This window comes from Panthera onca, chromosome E2 (assembly GCF_046562875.1).
Source record: "Panthera onca isolate mPanOnc1 chromosome E2, mPanOnc1 haplotype 2, whole genome shotgun sequence".
Classification (NCBI taxonomy): Eukaryota; Metazoa; Chordata; class Mammalia; order Carnivora; family Felidae; genus Panthera; species Panthera onca.
In genome coordinates this window covers 33,223,106-33,248,916 of record NC_138353.1, presented here as the reverse complement: position 1 = coordinate 33,248,916, position 25,811 = coordinate 33,223,106, and the positions used below count along the sequence as shown (strand labels likewise).

The following is a 25,811-nucleotide window of genomic DNA, read 5'->3' as shown; positions in this document are numbered from 1 at the left end:
GGGAGAAGGGGGAGAGAGGGAGCAGGAGTGGAGGAGGAGGGAGGAGGAGGGAGGGGGAGAAGGAGAAGTGGAGGGCGAGGAAGAAGAAGCCGAGAAACAGATGGAGAAAAGGGGGAGAGGAGAGGAAGAGAGGGGACCTCTTAGAGTCAGAGAGGAGGAGAAGGAACCAGAGAAAAGGCGGGGGAGCGAGAAGAGGCCAAGAGAGGGAAAGCCTTGTAGGCTGCGGGGAGAGAAGGGTATCTGCAGAATTTGGGGGGCCAGCAGCTCAAGAGAGAGTGGAGGTGGGGCAGGCATGAGGAGGACAGAAAAGGACGTCTGAGAAAAGCAGCAAGAGTTGCCCTTTGGGTCCCTTTGCATACTTTTAGAGAGACTTAGGATAAAGAACGAGATTTTTTTAAAGATCTGTTTTGCCTGGTTGTGCTGTGCCTGTTTAAGTGGGTCTCTGCTCTGGACCTAGGCCACATGGATTACAGCTTCAATAGGGTTACCAGCTAGATTAAATATGCACTTATTTTGCCTGCATGACCTGGGGCAAGTCACTGAGCCTCTCTAATTTTTTTTCACTTGTAAAGTAGGGATAACCATAGCACCCTCCGCACAGGTAGCTAGTGTTAGGATTAGATAATTAATGTAAATCGTGTAAACTGGGCCCTGCAATTTACAGATTGGAAGCCACTATTATCAGCATCTTTAGTTCCTAAAGCTTCCGTTCTCTGATCTATGTACTTGCTGATCACTCCCGCTGGGTAGGAGGTAGTAGGTAGCCCGGGAGTTCCAAGGAGACTTAGCACACGGGGCCCAGCCCAGCCCCACCTGAGACTTTGCTGCCAAGGTTTCGCCTTGTTTCTGGTCAGCCGGTTTTCTGGTCTGTGCCCTTCTGCCCCAGTAGCCTTCTCAATCCCAGGCCCCTTTCTTCCCCTCATCACCACACACCCCTCTGGCTGCCCTTCCTTTCCAACCCCCATGGAGACTTCACACCCCAGCGTGCCTCCCCCTCCCTCTACCCCCTGCTCGCACAGGAGCCATCGTGAGAGTTTCCTTAAAAACCCACTTTCATCCCTCCCCAACTCAAAATCTATCAAAAGCTGCCTGCTGCCAATAGGATAAAACCCAAACTCCTCGGTGCACTTTCCAAGGCCTCTGGATCTGGACCTAACTAACTGCATCTTCTAACTCTCCCACACCTTGCAGTATCCTAACCTCTGTTCTAGCCACTGGCCTCCCCTGTCCATCAGATCTGTTTTGGTAGCTACCAACCCACTGTCTTTACTCCTGTTCTTCCTGCTGCTTCGAGTCCCTTTCCTTACCCACCTCAGTCCCCATCAAGCCACACCCCTGCTTCAAGGTCTGTGCCAGCCTCTCTTCCCCGAGAGGGTTTCCCTGACCTCCCACACCTCGTGATGGCCCAGCCATTCAGCTTGTGAACCCTGTCTTCCAACGAGATCAGTTCCTTAGAGGCTCTGTCTCACATGCCTCCAAATCCTCACACAGCACTTAGCACAAAGCCTTTACCCACAGTACCTACCCAACCAACATCTGTTCATTCAGTGATGAATTACAGGTACAGGTTCTCCGACAACGGAGAAAGTTAGAAATGTCATTCTACTCAAGGGATTGTTCTGAAGACCTACAATATTCTGAGCACTGTGCAGTTTTTTATGGGTGAGGAGGGGACCGAAAGATGGAATGACACAAGCCTTGTGCAGAAGGACCCGAAATTATGAGGGATTTCTTATTCTAGGCTCCCCTCGTGGGCTTTATGAGTTCCAGAGCCCCCTGAAATTATAGGCAAAATTTCCCAGATGTGTGCATGGGACAGACAGGAAGGCTCCCCGCTTTCATTAGCTGCTCAAATGGGTTTTGAATGCCCTAGAGAGCAAGGGTCATGTTTCTAAGGAAACAGTAACACAACCAATTTTCATATTGGTGGGTGAGTAAATGCTCGATGGAGAGAAAGACTTGAGCTGAGTTTCACTGTCAAGGGGAAGGAAGGGAAAGCCTTCACAGAAGAGAAGGGAACTAAGCTGGTTCTCAGTCAACAGGAGGAATTCTAGGAGGAAGAGAAGGGGAGAAGGGCATTAGGAGCACAGGGTATGGCTTAAGACAAGGCCTGGAGGCATGGGAGTGTGTGGCATCTTTGGGGAGGGGCCAAAGATACCCCCTGTGGCACCTCTGTGGGCTTCTGTGGTCTTCTGTGGCTGGGGCATGGGAGGTAGAAGCCCCAGATTGATGTAGGGGGATCCTTGTTACTTGTCCCAGGTAGAGGCTCTTTCAGAAGTGGGCTCATGCACAATCATATGGCTTGGGGTGTCTACATGACAGAGAAGCTGAAAGAGAAACCAGTCACTCCTCCCTCCACTGGGGGGCCAGGGTAGGTGGTGAACCAGCTGCCAAGAGAAGTCAGGAACACCTGTTCTAATGAGGTACAGCAAGGAAGCTTCTAGATGCTTCTCTGTATGGAGAGTGCAAAGCTGGCCCAAGGATGCTCTGGATATGGGGCTGTCTTCCTCTAGATAATCCATGATGGGTTGGGGGAGGAGGGCAGAGGTGGGGAAGCCAAGAGAGTGAGGGAGTCTTCAGAGGCCAAAACACAAATCTGGGTCTGCTCCGCATTGGGCAGTTCTCACAACATCCAAACAGCAGACTCTCCAGGTGGGAAGCCCCTGGGGTCCTGAGAGAGGAAAGAGATTGGAAACCCAGCATCTGGGGTCAGGGCATCTGGGCACCACCAACTGGCTGGCTGTAGGTAGACCTGACTGGAAGATTCCAATACCCCAGGGCCCTGCCGCTCTCCCAGGGTGCAGTTCAGGCTTTCTCTCTTCCAACATGCCAGGCTCACTCCTCTGTCAGGACCTTTGTGCTTGTTTGGAACCTTTGTCCCCTTCTGCTCCCATGGCTGTCTCTTTCTCATAGTCAAGTTTCATCACAAATGTCCCTTCCAGATTCAGGGGAAACTGTCTGAAGTAGCTGCCCCATACCCCCACCCAGATTAATGTATAGGGGTCCCTGCACTCAGCTTCCCAGACTGCAATCCATGCTGGCGTGCTTCCAGAAAACACCTTCTCCGGCTGCCTGGCTCACTTTGGCTTGAGTCTTGGGTCAACTTTTCTTTTCTGCTCCCCACAGGTGACATAACAAAGGGAGGAGGTGCCCATGGGCCTGGAGGCCTTTGTCAGCCAGAAGGATTGTGCCTGAGGAGCCTGAGTTGCCTTAGGGATGGGTCAGGCACCTGCCATGGTGCCACCTATGACAAGACTGGGCTCTGACCCTACCGTGTCCAATGGACTCTCCAGGGCAGCCCCGCTCTGGTCCTGGTCTCTCTTTGCACTGGCACCTTCCCTGCCCTCCTACTTGAGGACTGTCTTGTCTTGTGTCACAGAGGAGACACAGCCCCAGAGGCCCCAGGGGCCCCTGGCATAAGTCCTTGATATATCGTATTCCTCCCAATTCCCAAGTAATGTCTGTTCAGGGTAATAAAACGGAGAAAAAAAAATTCCACAGGAATAAGTAGAGCTTTCAGAACTGAAGGAGAAAAGCATTCCAAAGTCACAATGACTTGTCTGGGTTTTAATCAGGGCAGGAGAATTTTGGGGAGGAAAAGCTGGTTGGGAGGCAGGCATGGCAGTGAACACACATACCCTTGGGAGATCTCACGGGCCGTGCATATGTGTGTGCATGTAAGCGTGGAGGGCATGTGCTGTGGGCACATGGGCCTTCTGTACTGTAGCTGTCATTTGGTTAACAGAGATTTGGGCACCTTGCTCTCTCTTTGGCCAAGAGGCCTGTGGCCTGTCCTTGTCTAAAGATCACACCAGGCATTTCCTGCTCTGGGCTTTAATGCCTGAGTTAATGAAAATGAGTTAATGTATAGAAAATGCTTAACACAGCACCTGGCAGCTAGGAGGTGCTCAGTAAGTGACAGCTCGTCAATTACCACTGTGGCCATTATTATTAACACGAATGGAGCCCTATAGCCATCTTGGCTAATTCTGATGCTCTGAGTAGGTATGCGCTGACTGCCTGGGTTCTTGGGGCACCACCCACTCTGTGCTCATTCCTGAAGCCCCAGCAGCCAGCACCGTGCCCGGCTCGCTGAAAGCCATCAGTTCGTGCGTCACGGAAACAGGACTGAAGACCTAGCATTGCCACTCTTCCCACAGGCGCTGGTTCTATGACAGAAACCAAAGCAGGTCCCCCTGGTGGGAAGTGCCTCCTTTGCAGAACCACTGCTGGACTTGGCCCCTCAGAGGAGCAGGGGGCGGGGACCCGGCCCTCCTGCCAGCACCAGTCGTCCCTGTCCTGGGCTGGCCTTCAACACACCCTCAGGCACCAAATACCCCTGTGGAGGAGGAGCCAATGCCTGAGCTGGGATGAGTCTGCCCTATGGAATTAGAATTTTGTGTGTAAATTATTGAATTTTACATGTAAAGCTGTCGGCCACAGATTACTTACCAGACGAGGATAGTTTTCCTCTGTGAGGGAGATGATTTTTAGCAAAGACAGGATATGTACGTAGCACACTACTGAATCACACAGTAATCAGAGATTAATTCTCTCCATCCAGAGGCTCCAGTGTGGGGCCCAGGCGCTCAAAGACCTCCCCACCTTCCCTTCTCCACCTTCCAGGACACAGGGAAAGGATTGCTGGGATTCATGAGCCCACCAGGGCACAAAGAGCCACTCGTGGATAGAATTCTCTAAGGCTGTTTTCCTTCTTTCCCTTCCTCTCTTTTATTTAGCTTTGCCAAGGATAGCTGTATATGGTTCAGTCTTACAGTTAATGCAAATGTTTGCAAATAAGAGGCTTTTATGCACTTATTCCATTCACCACTTATCAGACACCTGGAAACGCAACTGAAAAACAGTTCCTTGTCTATAAGCACTGAATCACTAAATTGTACACCTGAAACCAGTATTACAGTGTATGTTAACTAACTGCAATTTAAATAAAACGTTCAAAAAAACCCAACAACCCCTATTTCAGGACATCAACTTCCTACAGGAAGGAGAGCCTCTTAGGTCCTCAGACTCACCTGGAAGAACGAGGTGTAAAGGAGGAAAGAGAGTCAATTCAAATGGCTGCCCCCCACTCCCAAGAAGGCAAGCACAGTTCTCCTAAGGAGGGGAGACGGTGCTCAGGTAGTGCTTGTTTGGTTTGAGAAATGCTTTTTCTGTTCAAGTTCATTGCCCAAGGGCAAGTACTCGCACAATGTTGTGTGTTGTAGGAGTTCCGATTTAGGACAGTCACCAACCCTTTGTCATATGCAAAATAAACAAATTCTGTGTCTGCTGTCTTTGCTGGCGACTTTGCTTGGGAGGTGTGCCCATCACCTAAGCCCCTGTTTGACTGTATTTGCCAGGCCGACTGATACACTGGCTTAGGCTGGCGACTAGCCTTCTCTATCACACACAGCAGTCTCTTCCTGTTCCTGGGAGGCAGCCGATGTTGCAAAGAGCACAGCCTCCCTCCCTGAGGTGCCCATGGGCCCCGTGGCCTACCTTTCTCTCTTTGTCACCATATTCGATGCCCAAAGTATCCATGGCCCGGACGATGGCTGCCAGGGACTGGATGGTGTTGCTGTAGACAACAGGCTTGTACTGTTTCACGTCTTCTCCAGAGAAGCCATCTTCGTGGATGATCCTAGAGAAAAACCACACACACATCTGATGAGTGCACCGTCCTCACTTGGCATCAAGAATGCCAGGTGCGTGAAGCCGCCGGGGCCAACCTCCTGGCTTTGCTGGCTGAGGACTGGGTCCGACCCGGATGCTGAATTACTGAGCTGCTGCATCATACCATAAAATCTGAAGGAAGAACCTACTGAAATTAAGCTGAGACAGAGTAGTGGCAAAAAGAAATGCAGTGTCTTTACACTCCCTATTTATAGTGAAAGAAGTACCAGTTGGCAAAGTGCTGATAATACTTGAAAGTGCTTAGAACAGGAGGGGCACACACGAAGAACTCAGTAAGTGTTAGCTATTGGTATTTTTAAGCAAAGCTCAGGGTCTTAACTTAAATTTCCACTTAGAAGTACATTGATGAAGACCCCGGCAAGAAGCCTGCAAATGAATGATAATTTTTCTTTTGCAGAAAACTCACAGTGCTTGAAGGAAAGAGGACTCACTTAAATGAACCGTCGTCATCTCTGACAACAGAAAAACCAACAGAAGGAGGGTGCCTACTCTTCCATCCTTGGCTGGGATTGAACTACCGTGTCACCCTTATTCTGGTGGCTCTGAATAGTGACACGGAGGACACAAAAGTGCCATCAGTTCTCAGAGGCCACGCGATACTCTCTGCTCTCCTGTTCTCAGATTCCTCCGAGGTCAAGGTTAAGGCTAGACATGTCCTGATGTCCCTTCTCCCTGCAGAGAGCAGTCACTCGGTATGGGCTTACTGCTGACCAGGTTCCAGGTAGGGGAAAAAACTAGAAAGAGGGGATAAAACCTAAACGTTGCAAGAGTTCTCCTATAGCTGAAGTAACGAGGAAAGACTGAATGGATTTTGAGACGAACACCCAACAGTGGCCACCACCTCCCCCAAGAAAACTGTGTAAATACTTCTCTGGTCACATTTTCCAGTTCGCAATTAAATACTACTTATGGTATGTACATACATCAATATGAGAGCTGAGACTTCCACATCAACACGGCACTTTTCCATTCCTTCATTACCTTCAGTACAGAAGAAAATCACTAACAATTCTTTTTTTAAAAACAGTTTTACTGAGACATAACTCGCATACCATTCAATCCACCCATTTAAAGTATGCAAGTCAATGTTTTTTGGTATATTTGCATAGTTCAACAATGATCACTACAGTCTAATTTTTGTCCCCCCACCAAAAAGATACTCTGTACCTATTAGTAATCTCCACTCACCCCCCACCTCACAGTAAGCAATCACTAATCTGTATTCTGTTTCTATAGATTTGTCTATTCTAGACATATCATATAAATGGAATCATATAACACGTGGTCTTTTGTGATAAGCTTCTTTCATTTAGCACAATAATGTTTTCAAGATTCATCATTTCATCATGGTACAGCATTTTTCAGTACTTCATTTCTTTTCTTTTCTTTCTTTTTCTTTCTTTCTTTCTTTCTCTTTCCTTCCTTCCTTCCCTTCCTTCCTGACTTCCTTCCTCCCTCCCTCTCTCTCTCTTTCACCCTCCCTCTTCCTTCCTTCCATCCTTCATTCCTTCCTTCCTCTTTCTTTCTTTTTCTTTCTCTTTCTTTCTTTCTTTCTTTCTTTCTTTCTTTCTTTCTTTCTATCTTTCTTTCTAGTAGGCTTCATGTCCAGTGTGGAGCCCAATGTGGGGCTTGAATTCACAACCCTGAAATCAAGAACTGAGGTGAGATTAAGAGTAAGATGTTCAACTGACTGACCCACCCAGGCATCCCTGGACTTCATTTCTTTTTATTGCCCAGTTATATTCCATTGTATGGATACGCCACATTTTATTTATCCATCCATCAGTTGACGGACACTAACAATTCCTGTTGTAAAATTTGACTTGATACTGGGTTGTGAGTCTTTATCCTGGGTTTCTCTAAGAAGCAGATCAGAATGACCCTTGTGACTTTTCATGGACTTTTATTAACCCTAAATCCATTTCTGTACAAGTTTCTGGAGGGAGTGTACACGTAGCCTGGATCATTGATGCACCCCAGAGGGATCTTAAAGGAAATTGCTAGTTCCCACTGTAAACAATCAGAAAATTGGACAAAATATAAGAAACAAGAAGTTTCAGACACTAGGGAATAAGTAGTACAGGACTGTGATCCAGAAGACAAGGGAAACAAATATGGTAGCCTTGTCATTGCCTCGGCTTTCCACCTGGAGGCATTTACCAGCTCTCAGCACAGGGAGGGAGAACCCAAGAAGAGCACAGCGGTCTTACTGAGTTGATGAGACAATGCTCGAAGTTCAGGAAGCCTGAGGTGGCTGGAATTTGAGGGGCTGAGTACCAGGGAGAGAAATCTACAGAGAGGGAGCCAAGCACTAGATATATGAATGGGGGTCTCCTCAGTCTTTGGCTGAATAGGGAGAGATTGCAAGGGCTCAGCAAAGAAGACGCATCAGGGAGCTTATAAGGCGAACACTTCCCAAACCTCACTCAAGGCTGGGAGATGTGTGAGTTCTGACCAGGCAGAGTGGAGAGTCCTTGTTGAACAGCTAGATCACTCAGCAGAGACCCTAGAAGGCTCATGCCATAGTAGTAGGTCTAAACCAGCCCCAGAGTAAAAGCTACTTTAGACCCACCCTGACAAAGCTTAAAAATTAGCTTTAAAAAATTGAGCTGACCCACGAGTAACTTAATTTCCTGATAGAATAAAGTCCAACGCTGTTTAAATCAGGACAACAAAATCAGACACTTAACAATATAATATTTTTTAATGTCCAGCACCCAATACAAAATTCCCAGCTATGCAAAGAAGCAAGGTGTGATGCACAACCAGGAGAAAAATCAGTCAATGGAAGCAGACTCAGAAGTGACAGCGGTGATGGAATTAACAAGGACTTTAGAAATACCTATTTAAAATATTTTCAAGAAATTAAAGGAAAACATGAACATAACGAGCAGAGAAATGGAAGATATAAAAAAGAACAGAACAGAATGTCTAGAGATGGAAATATAATATTTGAGATAAACATTTCACAGTATGCAACTAACTCATAGAAGATTAGTGGCCTTGAACAATCAGCCATGGAAACTATCCAAACTGAAGCAAAGAGAGGAAAAAGGCTAAAAAAACTATATTGTGTTATTTATAACATATGTAAAAGCAAAACTTACGCAACGACGGCACAAAGGATAGGAGGGATAAAATGGAAACACGCTGTTGAAAAATTCTTACACATGAAGCACTTCAAAGTAAAGACGGTAAGTTAAGACACATATTGTAAACTTTAGAACAACTAAAAAGCTATATAAAAAAGCCAGTTGTTACCTAGGCTCCATGACCAGCCTCCCCACAGAGGGTGGGACCTGCTGGGGAACCTGAGAGGTGGAGCCGGGATTTGCCGGTCCCCGTGACACTGTCTCTGAAGAAGTCAGTGCAGTGAGTTTCTCATGCTTCATTTTGGACCAGGAGGCCTTACCACTCTCCCGGAAATACTCTCTAGACCCTTGGCTGCCTTCAGGATTTCCCCTGAAACACTAGGGATGGGGCTATCATTGTCCACACCCATGAGTATCAGTCCTTATGCCACCTAATAAGGCAGGGAGGGGACGTTTTTTATTCTGTTTGACAGAAGAGGAAGAGAGTCTGAGAGAGATTAAGTACTTGGCCTAACGTCTTCTCAGCCCAGGAGTGGAGTGCGGGTCGACCGGGACGCTCTTCTACACCAGCTGGACTGGGTCAAAAACTGCCAGAAAGGTCTCAGCCTGGTGCCTGGGGTGGCCTGAGGTACAGAAGCTTCATGTGAGGTTTGCAGAAATGACGCGATGTGGGAAAAACCTGCTCCGGTCACAACGATGAGTTCCATACCTTGTACAAACTGGCTCATATGAGCTTAGAATTGGACTTCCTGTTTCAGGGTGGGATTTTATATTGCCCTCTAACTACCAAGTAGTAAATGCTAACACTAGAAAATCTGGGCCATATAAAACAACAACAACAAAACCCCCCCACAACAACCCATATCATCAGTAATCCCGTCACTCAGGGAAAGACGCTGCAGTTTTTAGTGTCCACCCTTCCAGGACTCTTTTCATACCACCTTGTTCATTTTCGCTACCCGCACCCGCCCCCCCCCCCCCCCAGCATTGATTTGAGTCGTGTGTCCTTACAAGTATCACTTAAGGCCCCTTGATTTTCTATTTCGCCATCACATTCTGGAGGCAGGGCAGAGCTGTGGTTAGTCTTAGGAGTCACACAGGTGCAGGCAAACCCCAGCTCTACCACTGACAAGCTGGGTGTCATTGGTAAAGGATTTCACCCCTCAGGTCTTAGGTTTCTCATCTGCAAGGGGCTGTTGGGTGAGGAATAAATGGAAAGTGCCGGTCATATATAAGTATATAATAAATGGTACCTATTAGTAATATATATCCTCATTCCACAGTCAAAATCCCCCAAATAGAATTTCCTTCATTGGCAGTATAAAAGAAACAATAATAATAGCAGCTGATGTCTGAGGGTTTGCTCTCTGTTAAGGGCTTTACGTGTACCCTCTCATCTAATCTTCAAGATAATCCTAGGAGATAAAAACTATCATCACCTCTTTACAGATGAGACAACCGAAACTAGAGAGATGGAACCACTTACCTGGGGTCACACAGCTGGTAGGTGTCAAAGTGGCCTTCGAGACCCTACCTGTGACCACCAGACAGACACACAGAGGCAGAAGTGCTTCTTCTGCTCTGGATCCCTGTATCCAGGTTCCCAGAGGGTCTGGAGATTTCACATACACAGTGAGTATCAGAACATGTCTTGTAATATCAGCCCAAGGAGTGTGGGGCAAGGAAAGGAGGAATCTGGCCAGGGGCTGGAGAGGCAGCCCAGGGGAGTCTGAGGTCTGAGCCCTGGAGGAGATAATACCAGGGTTTGGAAAGCAGGAGCAAGGCTGCATGAGACACTTTAGCAATAGTCAGTGGCATCACATTGCAATTGTCCTATAAACTGATCTTCATCCAAGTGCAGAATCAAGTCCCAGAGACATCAATCATTTGAGCCACTAGATCAAGCCATGCCTGAAGCTAACCCTATCTCTACACTTTCGAGTGACAGCAGCTAAATAATTCCCTCTTATTTTTGCCTAAGCTAATTTGACTTGGGTTTCTGTCACTTATAACTAATAGAGTCATGACTAAAACATGATTTGCACCTTGATAATAACAATAATCAGAGATCATCTCCTAGTAAACTTGTTTATTAATTTTCTGTCTTTACCACCAGCCTGTCAGTCCCTGGAGGCCAGGTACCACATCTCGTCTGTCTCAGTTCCTCTTCTCCATATTATTTGGCACAGGACTGCGCTCTGGACAGTACTGAGAAAGTGGGACATTAACAATGTGAGACTGGAGTAGACAGATGCTTAAGACCCCCCCCCCCCCCGAAGGAGCCCACTAAAGGAGGCAGGTGTGTGTGTGTGTGTGTGTGTGTGCTGGGGTGGGAATCCACCAGATTTCCTATGCCTGCAGAGCCAGGGTAGCAAAGCAAAGCCAAGTTAGATGCCACAATGGTGCCCATCCCAAACTCAGAGACTCTGAGGGGTGGACCAAGAAGAAATGGGGAGCAGGCAAGGGCTGACTGCAGACCTGAGTGTTTCCCTTTGGACAGAAGCCACCAGTTAGACTCTGGAAACCTGGCAACACAACTGAGGGAGGAGACCTCAAGTGCAAACGGGGGGGAAACGGGGGAGGGTGGCATCCGAGCCCACTGGAACAGGTCTGAGCTTTCTGGGAAGAGGCAAACAAGGAGTGACCCTTGGCCTCCCTTGCCTTGGCTCCCCCTCCTTACTGCCTTGGGACCTCGCAGGAGGCCTGGACCAGGGCTCTCTTGTTCTCTGCTTCCCCTCTCAGTGTAGGATTGCACTCAGCTGCAGTGAGACTCCCTGGGCACAGTGGCCTTATATGGTCACAGAAGCACAGGCTCAGGAGCTGGAAAGGACCTTGGAGGATCCTCTGGCCCAGCAGCCACTCTCCTTCTCTGAATCACAGATGCCTCTGAGATTGTGGCAAATGCCCCCACGCACATACCGTTACCCCCAGTTTCTGGAGGTTCAAGAACTCAGGGCCCTAAGCTGCTGGAACATGATTTTTCACACCATCTGCAGGCTGGATTAAACGCCCCTCTGCTCCCCTTTCTCAGCACCCTTTCCCCTGCATTGGAACTGTCTCTCTATCCTCCACCATAGTCCCTTTGGGGATCTAGATTCAGGGGGTGCTTTGGGAGCCAGACTCAAACTGTGGGGCTGGGCAATCTCTTTCACAGCTCAGTGCTTCAGCTTCCTCAACCTTCCATGGAGACGGGCCTGGTAACAGTAACTCTCCTCGCCAGTCGTGGTTTGTAAAGACAAGTGCCGGGCATCCAGGGCATCATAAGCACTCAATCAGCCCCACTGTTATTATTATTGTTATCATATTTGGTGAGCAGGGCAGGGTTGGGGTGGAGCTACAGTTGGCTGGCTGCACCATGTCTGTCCTCTTCAGGAGAGGACGTGACCCCGGGGCCACAGGGCAAGGGGGCCAGGAGGTCACAAGAGGACCACTGCCCACCAGGAGGAAGCCAAGCAAGGCCACAGAAGGGAAGATGGGGCAGGGAGAGGGGGGCGTTGTTGGCACTCAAGCAGAGAATCTGCTCATTTACCTAACGAACATCACAGGAGCAGCAGTGGGTTAAAAAGCTGGATTTTCTGACTTGGGTGCTGCTCCGTGATGTCATAAAATGTGTTTCTGATCACAGCTGGAGATTCACATGTTGACTGTCCAGGTTAGGTCAGTGCTCGGTGCCTCACTTGTGTGACACTCACCAGGGAGACTGATCCGCAATGGGCATGTGCCCTGGGGCCACGCCTCTGCCGAGCCGTGGTGGGAAAGGACCACACATATTTAATCCAACAGTGAACAGTGAGATGCAGTGATTTAATGGCTCACACACCAGCAATGAGGGGCTCCACAGAACCCATCAGAGAGCATGGGACCTGAACCGGGTCCTAAGGTGAAAACACCAGTTAGAGTACAATGTGTGTGTCCTCTGGGGCCATTTTTATAAAATTACATTTGCATGTGACGGTGTTGGTAGGAGGAAGGGGTGTGGAGAAAGGAGGGAGAGGGGGAGAATGCTTAACAAAGTATCATCAATAATCACTTTTGGGTGGTGGCATTCAGGGGTATTTTTTTTTTACACTCTGTATGTGTTGGTTTTGTCTCATTAAAAAAATGTGCAATTGGTATTTGAAAGAACAACACATCATTTTCAGTGGGAGACAGACACTTGTGCTTAACAGGGGGACCATTTTGGCCGGGAGAGAGGACCAGAGTAAAAAGGGGTAGAATCATTAATCAATAGGAATTTCCTGACATGTTTCACTTGGGTTCAGCCTGACTTAAGGTCTTGAAGCCTGACTTCAAGACTTTGAAGCCTTGAGGCCTGGTCCCTGCCTCCCCGGAGCTCTCCTTCTGGATGATAAGGCAAGTGTTAAGAATGGCAAGGCTAGCGATATAAAGTACTATCTGCCAAGGGCCAACTGAAGGGTTTGTGTGTCAGACGTTTTGCCCACCACCCAACATTCCCGTGTCGCCCCAGTGAGTTACTTTCCCTGCCTCCCTTGCAGCTAAGAGTGACCACATGATCCAGTTCAAGTAAGATGAAGGGGAGTAGGCCAGAAATGCCTCTGAGAAATGGTTTTCCTTCTTGGTCCAAAGAGAGAGGGTTTTGAGAGCAGTTTTCCTGCCTCCCTAGTCTACTACTTCCTTGACCCTGGCTGTGCCTCCACTGGTCACACCCTGGCTTCTTGCCTTTATATGTAGTTGTGAGAAAAGTAAATACTGGCACCATGGTGGCCATCTTGTGACTGTGAGGTTAAATGCCACCACCCTGAAAATGGCAGGTCAAAGGGGTTTAGGGGGCTCCCAGTGGCGCTGCTGAACTGTGAAATCAATCCTGGGGCCATCTGATAACAAAGGTAGATCGTGCTCCTACCAGGATGATCGTGATCCTACCAGGTAGATCGTGATCCTACCAGGATGCCCTCTGCCTGGGATAGGGAAATGGTCCCTCCTGGAACCAGCATAGAAAGTCATTTTCCAGCCGGGAAACTGACATAGAGAGAAGAGGTTTGCCTACAGGCTTATGGTTAGCTTGTGGCAGAGCAGGGACAAAATTCCCAGAGGCCTTTCCATTGTGCCACAGGCCTCTCACTTCCCATAGTGCTGCCCTGAGGCAGGGGAGCTGATGGGTCATACCAGGTGAGAAAAACATCTATCATTTGCAAAACAGAAAGATTTGTTTCCCCTTCTGTCTTAAAATCTCTAGTTCCCAATAATTTGGAGGCTTCTTTGAGGGTGTTCTCTGTCCATTCATTCATTCATTCACTCATTCCCTCTTTCACTTTTCATGTATTTTTCTGGTACCTCCTATATACCAGGCACTGTAGCAGGTGCTGGGGAGACAAGAGTGAACTGGCAGACACAATTCCTGCCCTCCTAGAGCTTGAATTCTATTGCAGAAGGTAGATATTGAATAAGTAATTTCACAAATGCTTAATTAAATTATAATTGGAGTCAGCACTACCAGGAATTAAAATACCACTGGAAAGAGATCCAAGAGGAGGATCTCCAGCACGGGCTCAGGAAGTATCACGGACAGTTGAGCACGAGCTGGCTGCACAGACAGGGACAGAGACAGGACTCCACACGGGGGGACAGCACATGCCAAGGTGGCGCTCCAGAGAGCCACTTCTCTGCATGGTCTCCGTGTGTCTTCCGGAGGCCCTGGCAGGCACACGGGGTGCTGGGGAAATGTACGAAAGGAACAGAAGGCACTTCCTGGGCTGGCGGGTGGGACTGGGAGCCGGAGATCCCAGTCGGGAGGGCTGCTCTGGATCTGGCGCCAGCGTAGGTCTGATGTTTCCTCCCGAGGGAGGGTTCCACCCAACCTCCTGGAAAAAGTAGAAACAGTAAGCCAAGCCGATGTGGTAAATGTCACAAACACCGGCCAGGCTAAGGGTGCTGGCAGGAACAGCAGACAGCTTGAAGCGGGCGCAGCCGACGGGAGTCACCCCAGGATAACAGGCAGAGGGGAGGGCCCTGCTGAAGGCCTTTCTCTTCTTTCCCATTGGTGCTCCCACCAACTGTCACATTTACTTTCATCTGACAAAGAGCCGAAGTGTCGTGCCCGGCGGGGTTTGACCCGCAGGAGAGACCCTGGCTCCTGATTTTGTGATGCCACCAAGAGTGAGGACTAAGCAGAACGGTCAACAGTGGTCCAGAAGGTACTGTGTGGGTGGGGCCAGGGGGTGGATGGGAGGCGGGCACTTCCAGGACATGCAGCAGCCCCAATCCCTGTGAGGACACCCTTCCTTCTTTTCTTCCTTCCTTCCTTCCTTCTTTCCTTCTCCTTTCCTTCCTTTCCTTTCCTTCCTTTCCTTTCCTTCCTTCCTTCCTTCCTTCCTTCCTTCCTTCCTTCCTTCCTTCCTTCCTTCCTTCCACAATATAGAATGAGCACCCATTAGGAGCTGGACACACACTGACCGTCCTATTTGCTAACAGTGTGGATTGTGGGCAGGTTCTCAATCTTTGTGGGCCCAGATCTCTATTCTGTAAATGGGGATAATGACGCTGTCCCTTACAGGCTGTCAGCAGTATTAAAGAACATGTGGGGAGGCCCTGGTACACAGGCCTGTTAGTTGCCAGTTGCTGACATTACTTAAAAGATATAGACCGATTGGTGCTAAAGCACGGCTAAGCCTCTAGTCTTATCTGTCGGGACACGGGTCCCCCTCCTACCCAGTGTAGCAGGGTCTTGACCTAAATGAATGAGTTCGTTGAGGGCCCAGAGGGTACTCATGCTTTGAACGACTGGCTCAGAGACCACTGGCTGGGCAGAGGTAAGATGTGTGTGTTTCACAAAGTAATTATGCTGAGGCCCTGATTTCTGATTTCCCAGAGTTCCAGGAGAGCAGAGTCATTGGGACCCAGAGGCCCTGATGACAGATCAGAAGCTTCGCTCTTGTCTAAGCATAAAGGCTGCTTCCTTGATTGGCAAAACCAGAGCTCTCCTGAAGGTGACGGCTTCCTCTTCCTCATCCACACAACTGACCACTACACGTAAGGTGTCATTCATACAGCACCCAGCAGACAGTGGTGAGCAGGACAGACATAGCCCTTGACTTCAAAGGACTCACAGTCTAGCGGGGAAGACAGAGAATAAAGAAGTAAATAAAGAAATAGTATAGAGTGATGAACACAAGAAGGGTAGAGTGAGGGGGTTGGGGGTGTGGAGTTAGGAGCCAGGAAAGGAGGGGGCATGTGAAACTGAGGCCTGATTGATGAGGACCGGACCTTGTATGTATGTGAGGAAGAACATTTCAAGTAGAGAGAACAGCAAGTGCAAAGGCCCGGGGCACCCTGTGTGTTAGCAGAATGGTGAAGAGCCAGAGGGGCTAGAATAGAGTAGGTACAAGGGAGAGTGGAAGATGAGGCCAGAGAGGGCAGCAGGGAGCTGATCATGTAGGGCCAACGTACAACTTACGTTTTATCATAATACACATGAAAACAAACAGCAACCTATTAAAACAAAAAACGTGTCCCCCACAAACCATTATGACTTCCACCATTGATTCTGCTCTAAGTGTGGATCGCTTTTAAATAGCAGCTTTCCCTCCTCTTTCCCTGACTTCTCCAGCTCTGACTGAAAGGCCTGTTGTCAGAACAGTTAGGGATTCTAACTTACACAGCTAGGCAAAAAAGAATAAGAAGAAAAAAATCGCCATCATCCCACCACCTGGAGGAAGCACCGTCCACATGTTAGTGTACATTTCAGTCCTTTTATCTGGGAGCCCATATGTGTATTGTCTTTCCTGAAACGGAATCACGCCGTGTGCCTCTGTATCATCCAGGAGTTGTCGCTGGCTGCCTGGTGTCCCATCACTGGAGTGGGGCCTGAGTCATTCAACCATGCTGCCGTCAGTGGGACGCTCGTGTTGCTTGTGGACGGGAGCTCCCCCCACCTTCAAAGTCAGCTGTTGGGGAGGCTGCCTGACCATGAGCGAATTTCTCCTAAAAAAGGCAGAAAGCTACAAAACCTGGACGGAACAAGCCAGAGGCTGGGTGACCCCTGGCCTTACGCGCTGGGCTCAAGTGAACTGTGTGAACACAGATGGGATCTTTCAGCTATTTGAAAAGAAAAGAGAGATCCAACTTAAAACCGGCTATTTAACTGTGGGGTGAAGTTGTATGATACGAGAAAAATTATTTTTTAAAAATAGATAAGATCCCTTACTAATTAATACTGTATTTAAAACTTGGAATTCTAAGAATAACAGGATAGAAGGGTATTTAAAATAATAGTATTAAACAAATCAGTCCCCCAGGGGGACGACTGGTACAAAACAAGGGATGTGTCCTGTTGACAGTGACTTGCAGAAATCTGTTATAAAGATGCCATTTTTAATAAGGGCTAACTCAGGCCAGAAGCAATGATGTCAGCTGCCAATTGTCACCAGACGGAGCCAGGGGCAAGGCCAGGACTCGTTGTGATTCCAGTACAGAGCCTCTGCTGCCATTATCTGGAAAACAACGTGGACCTTGCCCTTTCCCAAGACTCTCTGTGCAGGGGGTGAGGGGGGGCACAGGCCAGCTCTCATTCCATGGGGGTGTGATGCTCGGAACACTGCCTTCTAGAGCTCTGTTCCTTTTTCTCTTCATGGCAGCATGGTTGGTCTGAATCCTGGGACCCTGGCCTTGGATTAGAGACATACATTGTTGTCTTGCACTTGGGGGCAGAAGACCCAGGTTCTTATGCTGTTTGGCCACTAATAAGCATCACAGCCCCAGGTGAAGTGGGGAAGAGAAGTCCCCAGGGAGCTAGGGGCTGTGGCCCACCTTTCTTAGGTCAGCACCATCGCCTCGACCTGGGGCTCCGCCTTGGTGTTAGAGGAAAGCCTTTGAGGGAGCTCTGCCTGCCTCCTCTGCCAATACCCTTGGCCTCCCAATCCACCCCCAGACTCTAGCCGCTGGCCCTTCCCATGCCAGGGATTTTAGGAAATGCTGCCATTTACTGTGACAGCTTACAACCTGGTTTTGTCACTCAGGAGATCTAGGGGGTCTGGCCTTGGTTCTACCACTGACCAGCTACAGTGAGCTAAGACGTGTCCTTTGTGTGTTGCCCTAGCTTTGGACTTGGGGTGTGTCAATTCCCTGTGGCCACCCTGCTTCACTCGGGTCAACCAAGTTCCATGGTCATATCTATGTCTTTGCCAAATGCAGTCTTTTTGGAATATCACAGCTCATAAAACACGGGTACAAAAAATTAAACGGGCTCTTGAGGGACAAAAAGATTGGGCAGCTCTGAAACAGAGACCTGTGTACCTCGCTAAATTCAGGCTCTGCTCAAATGTCACTTCCTCAGACCACTCTGGTGGTCTCTATCATTCCCTGTCTTTCTCCTGCCTTATTTTCCCTTGTAGCATGCATCACTGCCTGATGTGTATACTTCCTTGTATACAGCCTCCCCACATACCAATGAGCTTTACGAGGGCAGTGACCTTGTCTGTCTCGTTCACTGACCACAGTGTCCCCAAGAAGTGCCTAGACTTCGTGAATGGTCAGTAAATGTTGGCTGAATGGCTGAATGAAACAGGCGGCCGCCTGGGACCTCTTGGCAGCTCTACACAGGACTCCTTCCTGTGAAGCTGGGTGGCCTTTACACTGTGGGCCAGGACGAACGTGCTCCCTGACCCACCACCACTACCTCAACCCCTGGCTGTTAAACCCATCTCCCGACCTTGGGTGCTCACCAGTCTTCCCCCTTCGGGGCCAGAACCTGTGGCCCTTTTCCCAGTGATGGTAACGAGGATTACTCCCTCACTCACCCGTGCGAGTTCACTCCCTTTTACCCCTCATCTTGGTTCCCGTAGGTTTTCTAAGGGTCAGGACATACAGCCACCTTACGCCGCCCACTCCATGCTCAATTCTGGGAAACTCCAAAGCCATTTTTTGAAATCCAACTGTTAAATTCAGTGGTTACGTTGCAAAGACATGACCGAGAGCTTTATGGCTTCCGAGCCCTTTTTACAATGCCTTATGTAAAGACGTGAGCTTTCATTAAACACAGTAAAAGCCTGTGAGTGAGGCAAATTGGTTCAGCGTCGATTTTACTGCCCAAATCTAAGTAACATTTCTGGTTTCCCATCTCCCTGATTAGGGCAGCCGCTAGACCGCCCTTTCTTCTGCTGCTGACATAATGAAACGGAGTATTCTTATTAGTACATTATGTTTAGTATATGAATGATTTTATACATTGGTGGGCAGCGTGCACAGCTTTTTAATTATGTTTTGTGGAGGAGGCACAAGTGACGCTGCAGAGCTTTGCTCCTCTTGTTCAGTCGTTGGGGGAAAAATCCCTTTTCCCCTGCCTGTCTACAGTCGGTTTGTTCATTATGTATGATCCCTGCTCATGAGCCCCTGGATGTGGTCTCATGAACCACAGGAAAGAGACAAAAGACCACTAGAACCCACTGTCTCTGGCAGACAGTTCACAGACTAGCCATTCACCAACTCAAGCCATCTAAAGCATCTTCCCTCCAACCCCAGGATGACAGGCTCTGTCACCCAAGCGGACCAGGTGGGACTCTGACAATCTGTGGGAGGGCTCCTATCTGGGTTCCTTGCGCCTCCCTCGCCACTCACCGTGGGGTGCAGTGGTGAGTCACGGCAGAATCCGCCTAGGAGCAAGATTGAGCTTTGTAAATGGCAAATGAGGGTTGTAGCGGACATCTGCTGTTTTTGTTTGCCCGACTTCTATGCTCCCTTCCTTTGGAGAACCATCTCTCCTCCCACCATGGGGACTCTCCCTATCTCCAGCCTCAGTTCCTGGGTGAGCTCCTGCTCCACACCTGCCCAGCCATGCCCAGGCTACTCAGTTGCAGGATCCAGTGTGTTTCCTTTTGCGTTTCAGCCACATGGAAACGATGACGACCCCAGAGACATTGCACAGCCTTTGTGAGTTTGTTTGGCATGACGGTGATAGGACACTGGACTAGCCACAGAGACCTCCTGATCTGAAAGGGGGCTGTCTGGTTTTACTGCATGATTTCTCAGGGCTCTGATGGCTACAGCACTGCATGAAAGCACCTGTCCCAACTTTACAGTGGCCAAGTCAGGCTGGAGGTCACTTTACCCTGAAGGCATTTTTCAGGGACCAGCAGCTCTCAAAGTCTTTCCATTGCCCCATAAGCCATCCCCCGCCCCCCCCCCCCCCCCCCGCCAAAAAAAAAAGCATCAGAACTTCACTCATCTTGCTTCTCTTCTAGATTATAGATCTAGGCAGCCTGGAAAAGGGTTTTCACAGGCTCTTGGTTTTCCCCTTCCTGTTCTTTTTAAATGAGGACTTGTTTTTCTTCCGCTTCTTACCATGTGATTGGGAGGAAGGACACCAAAACACCACCCCCGACCTGCAGAGACAAAGGGGCATGAAAAGAATCCTCATTCTCCAGTTCAGAGTGCTTGGCACGCACCCAGGGGATAACTTTGAGATTTGCCAGAGAGCCTCCCAAGCACTGTCCCAGATGGCAGACAATTCTAGGTGAGTGTTTGTTCTGAAACAAAGAGACAAATAAAAAGCACCCTTCTCAGATCCCTGCCAAGGAGAGTTCAAGACAAAAGGTACAGATCACCGAAACAGGGCTCCTTGGGGAAAATCACATTTCTCATGCCCGCTGGGGGGAAATACTTGTGGTCAGGTCTGCCAAAAGCAAGTCAGAGTCCACATTCCTCTCCAAGGTAACTCGCGTCTCCCTCAAAGCAGACAGCAGCGGCCAGTCATCATGCCAACTTTTGCCGGACAAAGAGGACCATACCTGCACTCAGGTCCTGAGCCTGTCTGTACCGTGGAAGCCACAGTCTTCTGGTTCCCTGCGTGTCATATCTGTGCTGGGTCTTTGAAAGAAGGTGAGGGAGAATTCCAGGTGAGGGCCTCCTGCCTTGCCAGACCGAGAGACACACAGTCACAGAAACACGGAGCAAAACCCAGCCCCGCCAGCCTTCCTTCCCTGGTGGTGGATGCGGCCCAGAACGGATGGCGGTCTCTGTGTGGTGGATTTAAATAGCCCCGCCGTGGCCTCCGGGGCTTCCCGCCCCAGCCTTTCTCAAGCAGATGGAAGCGCCTCGTTCATAACCACTAGGGTATGGTCACAGCCCAAAAAAGAGAGTCCACGGAAATCGCTTGGTGGGCTTCCACATCCATTCGCCTCTCTAGGGATGTCGGGGATGGGGCAGTGAGCTCTGCTCTTCTGGCCAAAGGCACACGGCTCAGGCCGTAGGTGCAGCAGATGCTGGTGGGGGCCCAGCTGTGCCCTCTCGGTGGATTTTCGCTTCGGCTGAGGTTGACTTGCAATGGAATCAGGGGTCAGCGGATGGCTCTGTTGCTCATCCGAGAGGCCAATCCTGGTCCCTCATGGTCTCTGAGCCTGTGCTGAGGCAGAGACCCGCTTCTGGGCCAGTGGCTGGCAGCCGAGGGGCTTTGAATGTGAATCAAGCCTGAAACTGGTTCAGAATGACATCAAGCGTTCCAAAGGGGATGGGCCTCTCAAGCTGCCATCCTGAGAGAATCTGTTCACTCGGTCAGACTCTAAGTGGGATCTCTGGTAAAGAGAAGAGAAATGCATACTGCCTACTTGTCTGAGCTCTAAGGCACGCCACTCAGCCAGGCCTGGGGCAGTGAGGTTGGGTCCTGGGGAAGGACAATGGTGGCTAGCATCTGCTGAACCCCCGCAGGTGGCCAGCATGTGCTGAGGGCTTCATGGATATTCACACACTCACTCCTTCCAACAACCCTTGGGCCTCACGTCCCAGCATCCAGCCTTAGTGAAAGGCTTAGTCTTCTCCAAGAAACCGGCTAACAGAGAAGTTAGTGAGCTTTCTCAGGGTCAATAAATGGACGTGTTCCCAAGAGTCCAACCTCCTAACCACTCTATGGACAGCCCCGTGGACCACAATTTCCAAGAAGCATTGATGATCTCAAGCACATCCAGGGGGAGAGACCAGGCTGATGAGGGGCAAGAATGCTGGCCAACTGGAAAGGAGGGGGAAAGGCACTTCCATATTAAGAAGGGGTCCCAGCGACCAGGTTTCTTAACTGGAAAGTCGCAGCCCTTGTGAAACATCCAGCGCCTTCAATGAATCCTCATCAGATGAGCCCTGTCCCGGCTCTTCTGCTGACCACTCCCGGTACGGCATCCACTCCACTCAATGCGCTCTACCTGATGTTCCGGTTCCCGGTGATGCGCCTCTGCTCTCTCACTGGGCTGAAAGCCACAGAGCCAGACACAAGGTTGCAGGAGGTGTGAACAACAAACAAATGGACGACGTCTGTCCTGGGAGACCCCTGACACTGCCTCATGTCCCCACCCCGTTCATCTTTGCTTATTATCACCATAGCCAACTGCCGAGACAACCACCCCAGGACACTTTCGCATCCTCTGCGCTTTGAGCTCCAACGTGCATGCCTCTGGGAACAGGGGTGGTTAGGGACTGGGAAGGATGGCGGGAGGGGCAGACGATACACACAATTTCCCAGCATCGGAGGCAAACAGAGTTGCCAAAGAATGGAATTCAACTCAGTAAACACCTTCTGACACCTACTAAGTGCAAAGCACGGTCTCTGCCTCTTCGGTGTGGGTCTCGCTCCCTCACGTGGAGGTGGCATTCCGGCAGGGTGTGGGGCTTATGGTGCACTCGCTCTGATTTTGGTGTGTGGCTCCAGTTCCTGATGGGCCTTCCTGGGTGGTGCTGCCCATGCCTTTGGACGCAGGCCGTTCCTCCTGCACAGGCTCCCGCATTCCCCAGCCCCAACACGGGGTTGCTGACTCGCACCGATCACAAATCATCCCCGGGGCTCTTCGGCCGGCTGTGCAAGAACGCCTAAGCAAATATTCTGCTTCCTGGTGCAGGGTCTGTTGTTTCAAGCCTGTTACCGTACTCTGAGCCTCCAATAATGGACCGTCTGAAGCCAAGTGTGTGCCTGGCAGTGCTTTCCACAAAGAACAAAGAGCTGTGTACAAGGGTGGCCTGCACGGCGATGTCACGTCAAAACGCGAAGCACCAACAGGGCTCTGGGGGCCAGAGCCGCAAGGGGCTCCCCCGTCCAACCTCAGACTAAAGCATCTCCCAGCCCTGCTCTCACAGCATGTACTAATCCCTCACTTCTCCCAAAGGGGATGGCAGAAATGCTCCGTCTCTCTAGCACCCCTCCATCCTGGATGGGGAGGGCTGCCCAGAGGCTGAGTGTGTCAGGGTCCATGTGTGGGAGGGCGGCCAGCCTCCGACAGCAGCCCACAGGGGAGCAGTGGGGGCACGGCACCGGGTTGTCCCAGACAGCAGGTCCCAGGACTTTAGGAGTATCATCACTACCATTGCATCATGAACAAAATAAATGCAAGAAAGCGGAGAGAGGCCATTCGCGGTCCAGCCCTGCTGCCTCCCGCTGCTGAAGAGATACAGTGAGGAGTTTCCTACTGTGGCTCGTGTGCCACTGCCCCAGCAGTGACGGATACCCAGCGCTTCCTTTTTAAGTTCTCCAAGCATTTCCACAGATATTATTTGAATAATAACAGCTCCTACTGAGCTAGTAAACACCAACTTTGGACTCGGTATTTATGTATGTTATCTCATTTAATCCTCACAACAAATATCAGGGATAAGTAACAGTTATCCCCATTTTACAGGTAAGGACACTGAGGCTTAGGAGGTTACCCAAATGTCTGGCTAATGTCTCAGAGCTGGTAAACAGAACTGGGGATGGAAGCAGGGTTTCCCTCCATAACCTCCATCCCAAGGGCCCTAGCAGTGGCCCCATTTTACAGTCATGGGGTGGGGGGAGGGTATGAGAATCAGAGTGACTGGCTGGCCCACTGGCCCAGCACAGAGGCCTCAAGTTAGCCAGCTGTAGCCTGGATCTGGGCCAGAGAGAGAGAGAGAGAGAGAGAGAGAGAAAGAAAGAGAGAGAGATGTGTTTTGTTTGGCCTGCAGTGGTTTTGAGGGTTTTTTTTTTTTTGTTTAGTTTTGTTTTTTTATTGGAGCAAATGTTTACAAATCAGGAGAATTCTCACAAAAAGATACTGACTTCTGACTTCTGAAAAAAACCAGACATGCTGATCTGCCTTGTTGAGTGTGACCTGAGTCTGGTTGCCTGCTGTGAGCAGGGTGAATGCACTCCAGCAACCAAACAGGCCCCACTAATCCACAGACTTCAGTCTTCTGCATGCTGGTTCTGTTGCCATTGTGACTCCTTCAAAGAGCTGGTTAAGTGACATTAACCACATGTTCCTGGCAGAATAAACATTTCCAGCCTGTCAGCAGGAAGGAAAAGTGCTAAACTAATGGTAGATTTCTTCTTCCATTTTTTTTTTTTTTTTTTTTTTTTGGTCACCCTAGTAAATATGGGTAGTAGCCAGGAATTTGACAGGTCCGATGAATCCGGAACATTTAGTATGAACCATGTTCAAACTTGTGAAACCAGTCCACTTTGCTTCCATCTTTTTATGCAGCCTTGTTTGAGGATCCCACACACCCCATGGATCTGACAAGATGCACGGCCGCTCCAGAAGGCCCTGCACAGCTGGACGTTTGGCCACAGTCCATGTTTGCACTTAAGTAAGTGCTGCCGGGTTAGACGCATGGAGCACTAATGACAATCACGTGGTCTCGGCTGCCGAGAAGTGGTCCAGAAGTGATGGGAAGCAAACCTCTTGAGTTAGCCAATGCAAAGGCACTTAGCCAACAAGTGGGAAAGGTACCTATGCACTGGTTGACGATGGGGAAGAACTCCAGTCCCTACACAGTGGAATGCCCCGGGGCTCAGACCCTGGATTGCCTGCTCAACATCTCCACTTAGATATGCACTAGGCACCGCAGGCCAAATAGGTCCCTCACTGAACTACTGATTTTCCTTCCAAACCTCCTCCTCTGTCAGCCTTCCCCACCCCAGCTAAAGGCAAATACTGTTGCCTACCAAAGACTCTGAGCATGACACCTGCTCTCTTTTTTGTTAAAAGGGAGATTAATAAGTGCTAAAGAGGTGCCAAAGACATAGTAACACCAAACTCAAGACTTTCTATTTCTCATAATCAGAAGAATGGAAAGAGAATTGGGGGGGGGGGGGGGAGGAGAAAACAACCTTTCCCACCATGGGATTCACTGGTATTGAACACTGTGTCCCTGTTACTAGACCAAATCATCTCAGGGGTCATCAGCAGCACCCAGCCTTCAATACAAGGGACTCAGGAGCATATGATTCTAGAATCTAGTCCAGTGTCTAATCTGATTCCAGCAGACAAAAGAGTGGAGAGGGCTTCAGGGGATGGGGGTGGGGTGATAAAGTGCCTGGGTGCCAGGCATAACGACAGCCTGCCCTGACGAAGGGAAGGGTAGGGGGTTATCCGGTCTCAGCTGACCCACTGAAAACTGAGAGAAGATGACGGGGATCCTGGGAACAGAGCAACCTGAAAGAGATTAGCATCTCCAATCTATCTGCCCATCCCGAACCTGAGAACTACTAAGGCCTTTGGGCAGGTGGGGGTACATGTGGGAGATAAGAGTAAAAAACCAGTGTGGGGATTTCTCCCCTTCACCTGAAGACCAGCTTCAGAGAACGTGGGAACAAGGACCAACAGATGCAGATGCTGGGAAGAGCCTGGCCGAGAGAGACCCCTGGGGCCCAGTATGTGTGTGGGAGTCTGGAGAGGACGGAAGGGAAAGACATCTTTGCTTGACTGGCCCAGGTGTCCCTGGACCTCTTTATGAGTGGGCTGTGCACCCCACAACCCTTGCTTCTGGGGCCAAAGGAGAACAGGGAGGCCAGGGAGAAAAGATTCCTTCAGATGACCGCCAAACAGACTGGTGGCTCACCTGCTTTGACACCACCGGCCCAGAGGGCAAGGGCGGCTCCACCCCGCAGCGCAGGGCTACTGCTCTGAACTCCATGACCCGAGGCACCAACAAAGAGCAAAGAACACTCACAACATGCTTCCAAGTCCCAGCAGCAAAAGACCCGTCAGAACAAATAGTACACATGCCTGGTGAAGTAGAGCAGCTCCGAGAGACAAATGACAAGTCAAACAGAAAATTACATGTGCCCTAAAGCAA

The 25,811-nt window shown here is 49.7% G+C and overlaps 1 protein-coding gene across 3 annotated transcripts in view; it reads right to left on the bottom strand.

The window, feature by feature from the left end:
• The window catches only part of GNAO1 (G protein subunit alpha o1), a 170,496-nt gene that overhangs the window by 79,608 nt on the left and 65,077 nt on the right, over positions 1-25,811 (bottom strand). For all 3 annotated transcript variants that reach the window (XM_060651925.3, XM_060651926.3, XM_060651928.3), the window contains exon 3: positions 5,500-5,641. In XM_060651925.3, coding sequence (XP_060507908.1) covers positions 5,500-5,641 — 142 coding nt within the window. The remainder of the gene's footprint in view (positions 1-5,499; positions 5,642-25,811) is intronic.